The following is a 12,996-nucleotide window of genomic DNA, read 5'->3' as shown; positions in this document are numbered from 1 at the left end:
ATTTTGACTCATCTTGAATTAATTACATCTCAAAATGATTCTCAAATACTAAGTTTTTTTTTAAGAAATAATAAAATAATTAATAAAACACCAGATTAATAGAAAGCCTACTTTTAAGAACTAAAAGGGAGTTTTATTGCTTTCTTTTCCGGAATCAGATTCTATCAAAGGTAGAGGTAGGTTACCTTTCTCTCTGATTATTACTTTACCAGTAACCACAGTCCTATTGTTAACTGTGGCATTTTCTTACTTTATATTATTATATATCATTTAGATGAAATCAACCTACTAAGTTAACTCATAGTATTCATTATTAAATTCCATGAACTTTCTTTGTTCCTCCCTGCATGTTCCATTGGCTCGTTTTTTGTCATGAACGCAGATTTTCACGAGGGCTTGACAGAGTCTTTCTTCGGTTTCATTTCTCTTGTTTTGTCTCCTTTCACACCCTCTATATGAATTAGGCCAATAAAATTACATAGTAACTTAGTAAGTATATGCCCCATTCACATTGACACTGTTACTTTTCTTCTTATGTCATTTCTTATTATTTTGGAGGGTCTCCAACAAAAATGCATACTTTAACCCCCCACGTTTCACCATATTTGTAGGTTGTTGCTCTATTTCTTTCAGTGAGGCAATGGGGAGAGCCACTAGGTGGGTGAAGAGTTTGTTTGGAATAAGAAGAGAGAAAGAGAAGAAACTAAACTTCAGGTGTGGAGAGGCTAAAAGTATGGAATTGTGTTGTTCTGAGAGTACTAGTAATTCAACAGTTTTGTGTCACAATTCAGGGACTATACCCCCCAACCTTTCTCAAGCTGAGGCTGCTTGGTTACAATCATTCTGCACAGAGAAGGAGCAAAACAAGCACGCCATCGCAGTTGCTGCTGCCACGGCGGCAGCTGCTGATGCTGCCGTGGCAGCAGCACAGGCTGCGGTGGCGGTTGTTAGGCTCACCAGCCAAGGAAGGGGTCGCACCATGTTTGGTGTTGGACCTGAGATGTGGGCTGCCATCAAGATTCAAACAGTGTTTAGAGGATTCCTGGTGAGTTTGTATTCCAACTTTGTTTATTTATGCCCAAAAAGTATAGCCTTTTTTGGCTTCAATAGTTAGAGGGTTTATTTGATTCATAATGTTGCTCTCTATTTGTTTTTTTGGTGTTCACTGTGGAGTGTGGAATTTTAAAATTGATGACAAGTGTTTTGAACAGGCAAGGAAGGCACTAAGGGCATTAAAAGGATTGGTGAAATTGCAGGCACTTGTCAGAGGGTATTTAGTGAGGAAGCTAGCAACAGCAACCCTGCATAGTATGCAGGCTCTTGTTAGAGCTCAAGCTAGAATGCGGTCCCACAAATCTCTCAGGCCCATGACCACAAAGAATGAAGCATATAAACCTCATAATAGAGCAAGAAGATCCATGGTATTGGCAGAGATCTTGAATTGTAGCTACATTTCTCATTATATGAACTATGGTACTTATATATTCTAAGCTAGTTGTTGTGTTGAAATATTTTCAGGAGAGGTTTGATGACACTAAGAGTGAGTGTGCAGTTCCAATCCACAGTAGAAGGGTATCATCTTCTTTTGATGCTACAATTAACAACAGTGTTGATGGGAGCCCCAAAATAGTGGAAGTGGACACTTTCAGGCCTAAGTCAAGGTCTAGAAGGGCAATTTCAGATTTTGGTGATGAACCATCACTAGAAGCACTTTCTTCTCCCTTACCAGTTCCGTACAGAACCCCTACACGTTTGTCCATACCAGACCAAAGGAATATTCAGGACTCTGAATGGGGGTTAACAGGAGAAGAGTGCAGATTCTCTACAGCACATAGCACTCCGCGCTTCACAAATTCTTGTACCTGTGGCTCAGTTGCACCATTGACACCAAAGAGTGTGTGCACTGATAACTACTTGTTCCTAAGGCAGTATGGGAATTTTCCAAACTACATGACTAGTACTCAGTCTTTTAAGGCCAAATTGAGGTCTCATAGTGCTCCAAAGCAACGGCCAGAACCTGGTCCAAGGAAGAGGATTTCCCTCAATGAAATGATGGAGTCTAGGAATAGTTTGAGTGGGGTTAGAATGCAGAGGTCTTGCTCACAGGTTCAAGAAGTCATTAATTTCAAGAATGTTGTGATGGGGAAGCTTCAGAAATCCACATAATCTGTTAGGGAGACAGACAGAAATTATTCCCACCAGAGGAGGCGGTGACTTATCGGGACAGATTCACAAAGATATCTATCTCTCTTGTTTTTTGCACAGTAAAAACTCTATATTTGTGCCCCCAAAGTTTGGCAATTTGCAGATACATAGGTGGTGGTAGGAATGTGAAGACAAAATAGAAGGCAGAGAGAGAAGCTCCCCATTGTTTTGTGAAAAGTTTGGTCATGGAATTTTCATATATTGTCATTACAAGTCTATAATCAAATGCAAGAGTCGCAATTTTCCTATAGTGTAAACATCTTGTGTGCTGCTTTTTTTTTTTTTTTCCTTCTCTTTTTATTATAGTAGGAGTCTGTTTTGTTGGTGATAATGAAACCTCAACAACTCAATTGTTGTAGGCTTGTAGATGATAAAAACCATTTCTAATTAAACAAGATTCACAGTAAAGAAAAAATATTGGAAGACTAAACAAATAATTTTCCTATAAGAAAAAGAGGAGGAGGATATGGAAGAGCTTTTATATATAACGGATGTCACAACATGTCTCAAATATACTTTTGTTGTTCAATAATATGTAAAAAGAATTTTTTTTTTACTATTCTTTTTAGATGATGGAACTAAGGTTCAAATCCCTATTAAGAGAAATATCTTTATTTAGTGTTTAACCATTCAAACATGATTACTTTCAAAAAAGGATACATACAAAAAATACTTCTATTTTTAGGAGCATAGCGATGCCTAATACAGTTGATTATACAAGAGGAGCAATGCTATTCTTACTCTTTCTTTTTAGAATATTATTTTTGTAAGAAAACAAGCTAATTAAAATATAATCATTCATACGTGAAATGTGTAAACAACAAAGTGTACTAACATACCTCTAAAAGTGAAGCAACATCATGCTACATAAGACTTTTTGAGTTATCAGGAAATTTTTTCTGCCAAATCATTGATAGCATGATTGACTTTAAGCCAAGCTACATTGGAGTCACACGAAATCAGGTATCAGAGTTCTACCTTTTCAACAATTAGCAACTAATGATTGGAGATTTCCATTACCCAAAACTAAAAAATATTGATTGCATATTTCATTGTTACTGTCAAGGAATATTTAATGTCAAAGGACACTGTTGACTTCTGGCTCATGCACCGTCTGTCATAAGATACCTTTACTGGTATGAACAGTTTTTAATTGTTTTGAATTTTGAATGAGAATGGGACGGTAGAACAAGGGCTGTGTTGATGTTTGGCCTTTGGTGGTTTCAAAACTTTTGTTGCTGTTTGTATCTTTTATCTTTTTTAACTTCTTCACCACTAACTTTCTCTACACTTTGGCTAATGGTTTAATCAAATTTGATAAGACTGCAATGTTAACTATTGATCAACTGTATATAGATTGTAGCTAAGGGTCTAGTCAAATTTGATTAGGTTGCACAGTTAACTATTGATTAACTGTAGGTTGTAGAAAAAAAATATGTATTCATAAAGAACATGTAGGACACTTCATAAAGTGTGAATTTACAGACTGTCAAAGAGGTAATATTTTATATATGTTTATTTACTTTGACAGAGATTTGAAACTTATCTGAGAAAGTTTATATTTTAGAAAATAATTATTCTTTTCAAAAACTTTTAAGGGACTTGATTAAAAAATGATTATGTTTCAAAAACTTGACAGCTATGATTTTTTACTTTTTAAACATGCATTCATGTCCGATATAGGATACCAGTCAAACACAGAAGAACTAACTAATGCACTGTTGTGCATATATTTAAATGTAATTTGAAGTTTAAAAACCAACAACACTGAAAACGGTAGTGCCAAAGATATTACTAATTTATTTTGTTTATTAGATGAAGGACGAATTGAAAATGCTTAATGTTCATGCAGTTAGCCAGTCTAATTCTGGAAAGCGTTGGGTACTTGCATTTTTTCTGTTTTTTTTCCATTAACTTCTTCACTTTGAGCCTTTTATAGGTCTCTATAAATGCTAGCCTGTATCTCCACTTGTCAAGCAATATTTTAATTTCATTAGTTTCTTTACAACTTGCATAACAGTATCAATGAAACCTTCCTGTCAGGTTCTATGTTGGCATTCACCAACTCGCTCCTCTCAAATTGCTAAGGTGGCAAATGTGTGTGAAGAAGTTTTACATTAAATAAGAATAAACAAACTAAGCAACATATAAGTGGGAAGAATCTGTACACCTATATATGTTGTGTTCTAACTTCTAATAACTCACATCATGATCATGATATTCTACAGTTATGTTGTGTCAATGCCATACAAACCAAGCCCAAAATAGTAACATGTTAAAAATGAAAATATTAGTCAGTTCATGCTCTGCCTAATACCTATATCATCGGTATTGGTTCAAAGCTTAAGCTGACTATGATTATGGCTTGATTGTTGTGAATTTATGGGTTTGAGATGTCATTAATAAAACTCAGCAAAATCATTTTCTATATGACACTGGCAGTAAGGAGCATTTTACTTTCTGCAGTATCTTAGTGCACAAAAGGTTGAGTCTTTGCACTTTCCATCGGAACCTGATTCCATTCTTTGTTTCCATATATAGTCAAGTACTTAACAGTGGAAAGGAAGGGAATCATCTTATTATGCTTAAAGATTCAAATCCCCAAAGTCTTTCATTCATGCTCTCGACCTTTGTATCCAGAAAGTCAAAAGTGGATGAATGATCAGTATGAAGAATTTATTCATAGGGTACTTTAAGCTTCCTTGTTAAATTCTAGTATTTAGCTTATTATTTATGTTCCTTATTTCTTAACAGTGTAATGCATTGATCTTTCCCTTTCTTGATGAATTTATGAGAATACCAAGATATAGGAATCAAATCAAATCAAATTAAATTGATAGAATAACACATGTTGTTGCTTGAATTTTGCATCCATTAAGTGGGATATTAGGCAAACGCTTTTTGTTTTGTGCAGCTCAAGTCGTTTAGGAGAAAAACAGACCTATCACCTAGAATATGAAGGGAAACTGGATCTAAGAACCTTTGAAAGAAAAAAATTAATTAGGGTCATCTATAGGTTTGACTTTTGATGCATTCACGTTGTGCTTGAGATGGAGACCATGGAATTCATTAATTTGTTTCATTTTGTTTTTCAAATGATGAGTATTCCCAATGGCAACATAAATCATGATGTCACCCATCTATAGGTTTAACTGGTTCCCTAATCACATTAATTAAGAAATTACAAATAGAAATTTTTTATTGGCATTTAGTATATTAAAAATGCATTGGAAATCATGACAAATATGCATTGATTATATTTTTTAATGAAAATTTTCTTTCTTTTTTTATTGCTTAACCACTACTTTAACAAGTTACCAATTGTCTTTAGAGAAATAAAGAATCGGTCAAAATTGAACTTATAAATTTACAATCCTTACAAGTCAATGCATCTGTAACTTACTTTACACTAATATCAGAACTACGTACTTTCAATTGCAGCTTTAGCATCCAGAATCGCCCGAAGCTTCTGGTAAGAATTGACATCAATCACCTGTAATAAAACAAAAATGTCTGGACACGGAGAAATGCATAGATCGATCAATTAATTCGTAAGTGTACTAAATTTATAAGTATTCGGAAGTTCGATTTTCGAATTTACAAGAACTCTATTTGTACTTAGATTAATGTAAATCCAATTTAAAAATAATAGATAAATAATTTAAAATAAAGATAAGAAAATATAGTAGATAAGATAAAGATTTAAAGATGAAAATAAAAGATTTAAATTAATTATCAATTCAGGTAACTCTGTTCCACCCACATCTGTTCAATTACTTGTCCCTGATTCTTCAGGATGACAAGTCTATTTTATTTATCTATCTTCAAAGAATGCAAAGACTCAACAAATAAAATGCATGAAGTATGAATGAATTCTAGATGTTTGCAAGAATGCATGGGCATAAAATTATCGTTCTATTCCTAGTAATGATTTTCTTATGAAATCCTTTCTTTTTGTTCTATTAGAAGTTACCCTCTTCCGAGCGTCTAACCCTAACACCAATGCATGCATACCTTCCTTAAATTTTAATTTTATTTAGAAGTTACCCTCTCTCGAGGATCCAACCCCTAACAAAATAAAGATGAATAATGCAAGATAAAAGCATAAAAGATAATAGAATAGAAAACACTTTTTGCATAAATAGTGAATATATCATACATCGTTTGGCTTTTAGACCTACTAGGTCCTAACTAGGGGTTTAATCACTCATGGCCATTAAGGACGACTTTACAACGGATGAGGTATAAGAAGAACTGATGTGACAAGAGGGGCGAAAGAAAGGGACTAAATGAAACCCTACTAGAGGAGGATTTCTGTGGTGTTTTCTCTTCTCTTTGGTTTGACTCTTTTTTTATAATTGTTGGAGTGGACTTGACCTAATGCTAAAAATCTTCCTTAGTGATATTTTTTTGATATTTTTTGGATTTGTTTTGCTTTTAATCATATCTTCCTTGGACTTCCTGATATTTTGGATATTTTTTTTTGATCTTTTTCTCTTTTAATCTCTCCTTTTCATATCTGTAAGTCATAAATAAGAAAAATATCAAATCTTAATATTTAAACCAAAGATAACTACTAAATAAATATTTTTAAAGATATTTTCAATATATTTTTATCATCAAAATAACTCATATTTAGCCGTTATCAAAATCTCCTAAATTAAAACTTTGCTTGTCCTCAAGCAAAAATAAAAATGAGAGCAAGCTCCGAATGCTCCAACACTTTCAATAGCTGCAATTTTTTCAAATTCTTTCAACTGGTCCTTTCTGCATTTGCCATAATCTCACAATGGAAGCACAAACAACATCGAGATGAAAATAGTTAGTATCGGAAATCAATTAAGTTGGCTTGCCTCACTTTTCTCACAAAGGTAGTGTTTCTCTTTGCGCACAAGTGTTTAGGGTGAGTGTTTGAAATTTTACGACCTGCAATTAAGATTTCCAAATTTGCACTTCATCTCAATTAAAACTATTCTTACTTACACTTGCTGGATCATTAAGGACTTTTATTGGTTTGTAACGGAACCTGACTAAACCAGAAATCATGATTTTTCTTGGATTTCAAAAACTTAGGATTAGTAAGAGATTATGCATCCTTAGAAAAACTTTCACTTATTTCTTGCATAGGGTTATTTATTTTTTAGCCTTTATTCCTCTAACAACACTTTTCTTCTTGGCACTTATGACACCTCTATTTTTCTGCCTTTATTTCAAAGTTTTTTTTTTTTTAACTTTAGCACTTATGACACTTTTTTTTTTGCCCTTATTTACAATCTTTTTTTTCTTAAGAATACTTTGGGCTTACAAGCTTCTCAGGGTGTCATATTGTGTGCTGCTTTTTTATATATATATATAGGCAAATTTCCTTAGTAATCCCCCAACTTAAGGACTTATCATAACTTAAAACCCTTATCCTCTCTTAGAATCCTAAAACAAGGTCAAGGATATTAAAATTAGACTCAGGGATTTATTCAAACAAATCATTATTTTGGTGTACATTGCTAATGCACTCCAAGTGAAAAAGGAGCATGTCTATATTAACAAACCCACACACACACACACACATATATATATATATATATATATATATATATATATATATATATATATATATATATATAACACAGAGTTATTTTGTTAGTTCATGTTTAACAATGACAAATATTTCCAACTAATTATCAATTGATGAGATAGTGGCCCAAAAAAAGAAGAGCGACTACAAAGCACGTAAAATGTTCTTTATTTCTATTGAAGGCAGCACAAAAAAGAGGTGTTGTTCCTTTTATTTTCTCATTTAGTGTTATCAAATTAATTTAGGAGGTATGTTGGATTGAAATTGGAATTTTAAAAGACTGTTTAAATATAAAATTCTGTCAAATTTAAATGACCACATAAGAATGTTACGGCTTACAATATTTTTTAAAAGACTTATAATCTAGATTTTCGAGTTTCGATTTCAATATATTTATAAAGTAAGAATTTAAAAATATGAAAGGAATTTTTGAGTTTTTAGAAAACATTCACAGTTTAGTAGAGTTGATGTCAAAGATAAATTCAAATGATAAGGTTTATATAAACAAAATCAAAGTCAATACAGTTTTTCTATTTTTTAATAAATTATTAATTTTAGCTCCATGTATTCCTAGGTAACATTTCTCCACGTATATAAAGTTATACTATCCTTTCAAGCGTTAACATCTTCTCATTCTTGCTCTTGAATTTAAACACTTAGCTGTGATTTTAGTTATCTAGTAACACTAATTATGAAGATTTGCTCTTTTGTTCTATTGAAAATTTATTATAACACTTTTTGCAAAGAAAGTTATGAGAAAAGAAATTATGTAGGATGAAATAAAAAAAAAAGTCTGACTACCACCAAGAAAGGAAAGAATGAATCTAGAAAGTATCAAGGATTTGGATAAAATTAACTCATGAGTGTATTATTTATGCATCCTACTAAAAAAGTCACAAAATCTATCATGAAAACAACCAATCAATTTTTTTCATACCCACAATTTTTTCAAGAAGTTGTAAAAAGTTTTAATCAAATATCATTGAATTTCATTGCCTTCCTAAAAAAAACATAATACTAGTGTTGATTGAATACCACAACTTCACACCTTGTTATATCATTTAAGTTAAATGTCATTTTTAATTCATTGTGTTTTAATATTTGTTTCATTTCACTACATTAAAATTTAAAAATTTCATTTTAATCTTTTATGATTTTGAAAGTTTCATGGTCATTTCTTCTAATTTTTGTATACCATTAACTTTAAATTTCGAAATACTTAATTTAAAATGATAGTTATTTTTTAAAAAATACTTTCAACCATAAACTTCACTAACCTCCGTCATTTTCTTTTACAAATTCTTTAACCGTCACAACATAAACACTACAACTACCTCCGCTTAGACCCCACAACTTGCATCCACCTAACAACACCAACATGTCATCCCATAGACACACTGCTATGCGGCAGTAATTTTTTTATCTTGCTTTGATTTTTAGCCAATCAGTTAAAAGTCTTGATTGAAAACTACAAAACTTTTTAATAATAAAAAAAAACCTTTTGAAATCCTTTAAAATCCTAATCCAATCCACCCTTTTCATAAAATGATAGAAAATCAAAGGCCACTGCCTTCATAAGAATGGAAATTTGATTTCTTTCAATATTGCATGTACATCTAGAATTCTCTTGAGCCTAACATTCTGCAATCCTAAAAAAATCTTAATTCCGATAATTTATGAGCCCCTACTACAATGGATGACAAAGTAGTTTCATTGATATCTAAACACCTACTTAGAGGTTAAATATTAGATTCTCAAAAATAAAAGTAAAATCGAGCCCAGCATGCTATGGCTATATGACAGCAAAGACACGCAGCATAAGGGTGATTTAGTGGACAACTTATCGGTCCTTTTGGCCATTTACCAATCTATTAAATAAAACAACGGGCTACTGCCAAACCAGTACATAAATTTTTGGGGTCCACATTGGAAGCGCACGAAGATGTTACAGAACAAAAAAAATAATCATACTTCGGCCATAAGAAATCCAAAACTATATATACACATTAACTCAACTTGGACAAAAAAATATTTTAACGAAGTTCAGAAACGAAAGGAAAATGGCCAAGGTGTAAAATTGAATTTATTTCGGACACGAATTACAAATGTCACCTTCGTTCTCCTAGATAGAATGTCGGAGTAGTTCTATAATGCACCTTGCACATTGGGGGGTGAGGATTGAAATGTAAAATCAACTTAAGGGAGCATGGATGTACCACACATGCAAGGTGTATTGTAGGATTAGTTTAGAATGTCATTTAGGAGATCTTTCACATAGTTACCCACTTTGTTCAAGTTTTTGGCAACACCAGATGCCACCAGGCCTGCATTTCTTTGAAACCTGCATATTTAGAATCTTAAGATGTTAGAAGTAGTAAATTCAGATTACATCCCTAGAATTCGTGTAGCTAGAAGGCACACACGTACTACAAGAGTTGACTATGCTGAAAACTTCCACTTGCCTATTCAAGAACTCTGTCGCATGATTTGGAGGTATGTATCTTCGAGGTTGAGGAGCAGCATGTTCATCTTCAGGACAAATAAGACCAAAAACCCAGAAATGAAAACGCACAGTTAGTAAAAAGTACAAATAAAAGAAGAAAATTAACCACAAAATTAAGGAATCCTAGCTAATAAAATAACTATTCAGAAAACCAGATATAAAATCATTTTTAATATGAAATGACTTTTTGGTATAGAAATTCATGCAGGATGAAAAAATTATATTGTAAAACAATGACATTTTTTTCTGGCACACAGGAAGAATACTAGTCTAGAAGAATGAATCACTCCGTACACTTGTAAATACTAAATAGGATTGTGTTGAGTGTTCCATGTGATACATTCATGATTATCTATCATTCACCCCATTACAAGTGTAGAAAAGTCCACTGATAGAATAGGCACTAGGCAGAGGAAATTGCTTCAAAATCGACTGTTTTTTAAAGTTTGACACAGAACTTCTAACTGATTATAATATCTTCAATTAAAAGAAATTCTTTCAGATTGACAAAAATAAATGATGGTCAAATTAAAAAAGTTCTATTTTCATTTTGTTTAAAAGAAACTTGAGGATTGCTAGCTATCTGGGCGATAAAGTAGTCCACAATTAATCAAACTATGGTTCAATACGCAGGCAAGAGAAGAAAAAACAAATCTTTTATTGGATAATAGCTAAGAATTTCAAGAGTCTCAGCTTCTCTCCCAACTGTGAATTTCCGAAAACTGAAACAGAGCGGTTTTTCCCTTATTACCCAACTGCCACTAATAACTGTCCGACTAACTAATTTTATGTTAGACTGGCCCATGGGCCTAATTTCCCTCTAGTCTCTTGTTCCTTCTAAAATACACTTCAGTATTTGAGTTTCTAATCCTAACACTTGGTAATAAATATATCTAAGCCGTTTAGTGCAATAAAGAACAACTTTGCATATGAATTTCCAGCATAACATTTTTTACATTTTGGGAAAGTTATCATTGATACAAAAAGGGAACACAAAATAATCATCTCCAAGATACAAGAGAATTATCCAAATATGCTGAGGCTTTTACTATTACTTTTTCCAACTAAATGAGGAATGATTGAAAAAGAAAGAAATAACCTAGAACTGTAAATTTTTTTTCTAGAACTGTAAATAAAAATAAAAACCAAGAATTTCAATACCGTCAGTTTTATGAGTAGCAGGAACATGGCCAGCATCTGAATTTGAAGCTTTCTCCACTAAGACCACCTGAAACATGCATTAACAGTGTCATAAACTAAGACCACATTTTCATTTACATTTTAAGTGATCACTGATGCACCACCTCATCCCCCACTCTCCAACTTTTTAATTTTATTTTATCATGAGGAATGCTAGGTTGCTAGCAACAATCTTGTTGACCCTTCAGTATTGGCTGGAAATCATGTGAGTTACCCTAAACAATAAATGAGACTCATTCAACGAGTGGGACCCAAATTACTTAGTTGGTTCCACATAAATTTACCAAACATCAAAGAGTGTGCTAGAGTCTAGAAGTTCTCTTTTATCTTTAATGACTTCACAAGTTTTTTATTTGACCCCTGAAATAGATTTTGTTTGCTGCATGATATATATGCAACTCTAGATTACACAAATATGTACTAACTTCAAAGAAACCAATGGAACAAGATAAACCTAGTTTTACAAAATACATAAATTACAAGGAAAAGGAGGTTAAGATATAAAACCTCAAGACCAACACAAAAGGGCAATTTTGCTGTTTTATCCTGAGAGCCAGCAGAAGAATCTTTGTTGTCTAAGTAGACAGAGTATCCAATACATGCATACTTGAAATTTGCAAGGCTGCGGCCCTCTTTTGAAGCTTCCAACTCAGTTTCTCCAACAACAAAAGGGGGTACTGGTTATATGCATAAGAACAACGATATCAAAGGCTTATAATGATAATGAAATAAAGATTAAACACTCATAAGTAAAGCAAATGATAGAATATAAAACCAATCCAAAAGATTAAACTATAGTTTCTTTTATGAGAAACAATCTTTTTAAAACCTTGCTCAACAGCCCTCATACTCAATTTCTAATTAGTTTGAGTACAGGCTAACACTCAGCATAAGCAAATTAGAATCCAGCTGCAGGCTCAAGTCAAAACAAGAAATGCAAAGTCATCTTAGATACGTTGCTCTGAATCAAACTACAAGGTAAAGGCATAGGTACTCCGCAAAAATCAACAGCCAATCCAGTACATAGCTCGGAAATAATTGATAAATTTTCCATGCTCAGAATACAATATTTTATATTCAATAACAAGGTTCAAAACATTCACCCACAAAATTCCATTTCATGATTTTACCAATATACAAGTTTTCAAGATTCATCAAAGATATGAATAGTAAAACAAAGAGAGAGATACCTTGCTGGAGTGCTCTGGAGAAACCAACGCATGTGGGGTTTTTGGACTTGGCCTTATGAAGCGATGTGTAGTAGGTGCATCCCTTACACGATTTTCCTTTGGATCCTCTGGGGGTGTGAGGCATGTTCGGGTTAGGGTTTGGATTTGGATTAGGGTTACCGTTAGAAATTGGATTGGGAGGTTGAGCACCTCCTGATCCTGGCGTTGCAGCTTCGTCTTTGGTGACCTCCATCATCAATTCGCGTTTCTTCCTTTGTAAGTTCCCATGTCTGCGCTTGATCTCTATTCTAATGGCCGGGGAAAGACGACAATTCACCACAAAACGC

General features: G+C 33.1%; 2 protein-coding genes across 2 annotated transcripts; one reads left to right on the top strand and one right to left on the bottom strand.

The window, feature by feature from the left end:
- The first annotated feature begins 297 nt into the window (after positions 1-297).
- On the top strand, positions 298-2,490 carry IQD1 (protein IQ-DOMAIN 1). The gene is made up of 4 exons (XM_003517589.5): positions 298-489; positions 612-1,045; positions 1,212-1,421; positions 1,519-2,490. Exons 2-4 carry the CDS (start codon positions 641-643, stop codon positions 2,164-2,166), a joined length of 1,263 nt encoding a protein of 420 aa, XP_003517637.1. The 5' UTR covers positions 298-489; positions 612-640; the 3' UTR covers positions 2,167-2,490.
- A 7,112-nt stretch (positions 2,491-9,602) lies between these two features.
- Positions 9,603-12,996, bottom strand: LOC100527738 (uncharacterized). Its single transcript, NM_001249728.2, has 5 exons — positions 12,671-12,996; positions 11,988-12,157; positions 11,442-11,508; positions 10,240-10,306; positions 9,603-10,118 (listed from the first exon to the last, which is right to left on the bottom strand). The coding sequence occupies exons 1-5, from the start codon at positions 12,903-12,905 to the stop codon at positions 10,019-10,021; spliced, it is 639 nt and encodes a 212-aa protein (NP_001236657.1). The 5' UTR covers positions 12,906-12,996; the 3' UTR covers positions 9,603-10,018.

Source organism: Glycine max, chromosome 1 (genome assembly GCF_000004515.6).
Source record: "Glycine max cultivar Williams 82 chromosome 1, Glycine_max_v4.0, whole genome shotgun sequence".
Lineage (NCBI taxonomy): Eukaryota > Viridiplantae > Streptophyta > Magnoliopsida > Fabales > Fabaceae > Glycine > Glycine max.
This window is presented reverse-complemented; position numbering and strand designations above follow the sequence as displayed.

Coding starts and splice junctions, on each gene's coding strand:
- LOC100527738 (NM_001249728.2), bottom strand. CDS start 12,905: ATGATGGAGGTCACCAAAGACGAAGCTGCAACGCCAGGATCAGGAGGT. Junction 12,158..12,670: donor CTCCAGAGCACTCCAGCAAG/GTATCTCTCTCT, acceptor GCATATAACCAG/TACCCCCTTTTGTTGTTGGA. Junction 11,509..11,987: donor CCTTTTGTGTTGGTCTTGAG/GTTTTATATCTT, acceptor TGCATGTTTCAG/GTGGTCTTAGTGGAGAAAGC.
- IQD1 (XM_003517589.5), top strand. CDS start 641: ATGGGGAGAGCCACTAGGTGGGTGAAGAGTTTGTTTGGAATAAGAAGA. Junction 1,046..1,211: donor CAGTGTTTAGAGGATTCCTG/GTGAGTTTGTAT, acceptor TGTTTTGAACAG/GCAAGGAAGGCACTAAGGGC. Junction 1,422..1,518: donor ATAGAGCAAGAAGATCCATG/GTATTGGCAGAG, acceptor AAATATTTTCAG/GAGAGGTTTGATGACACTAA.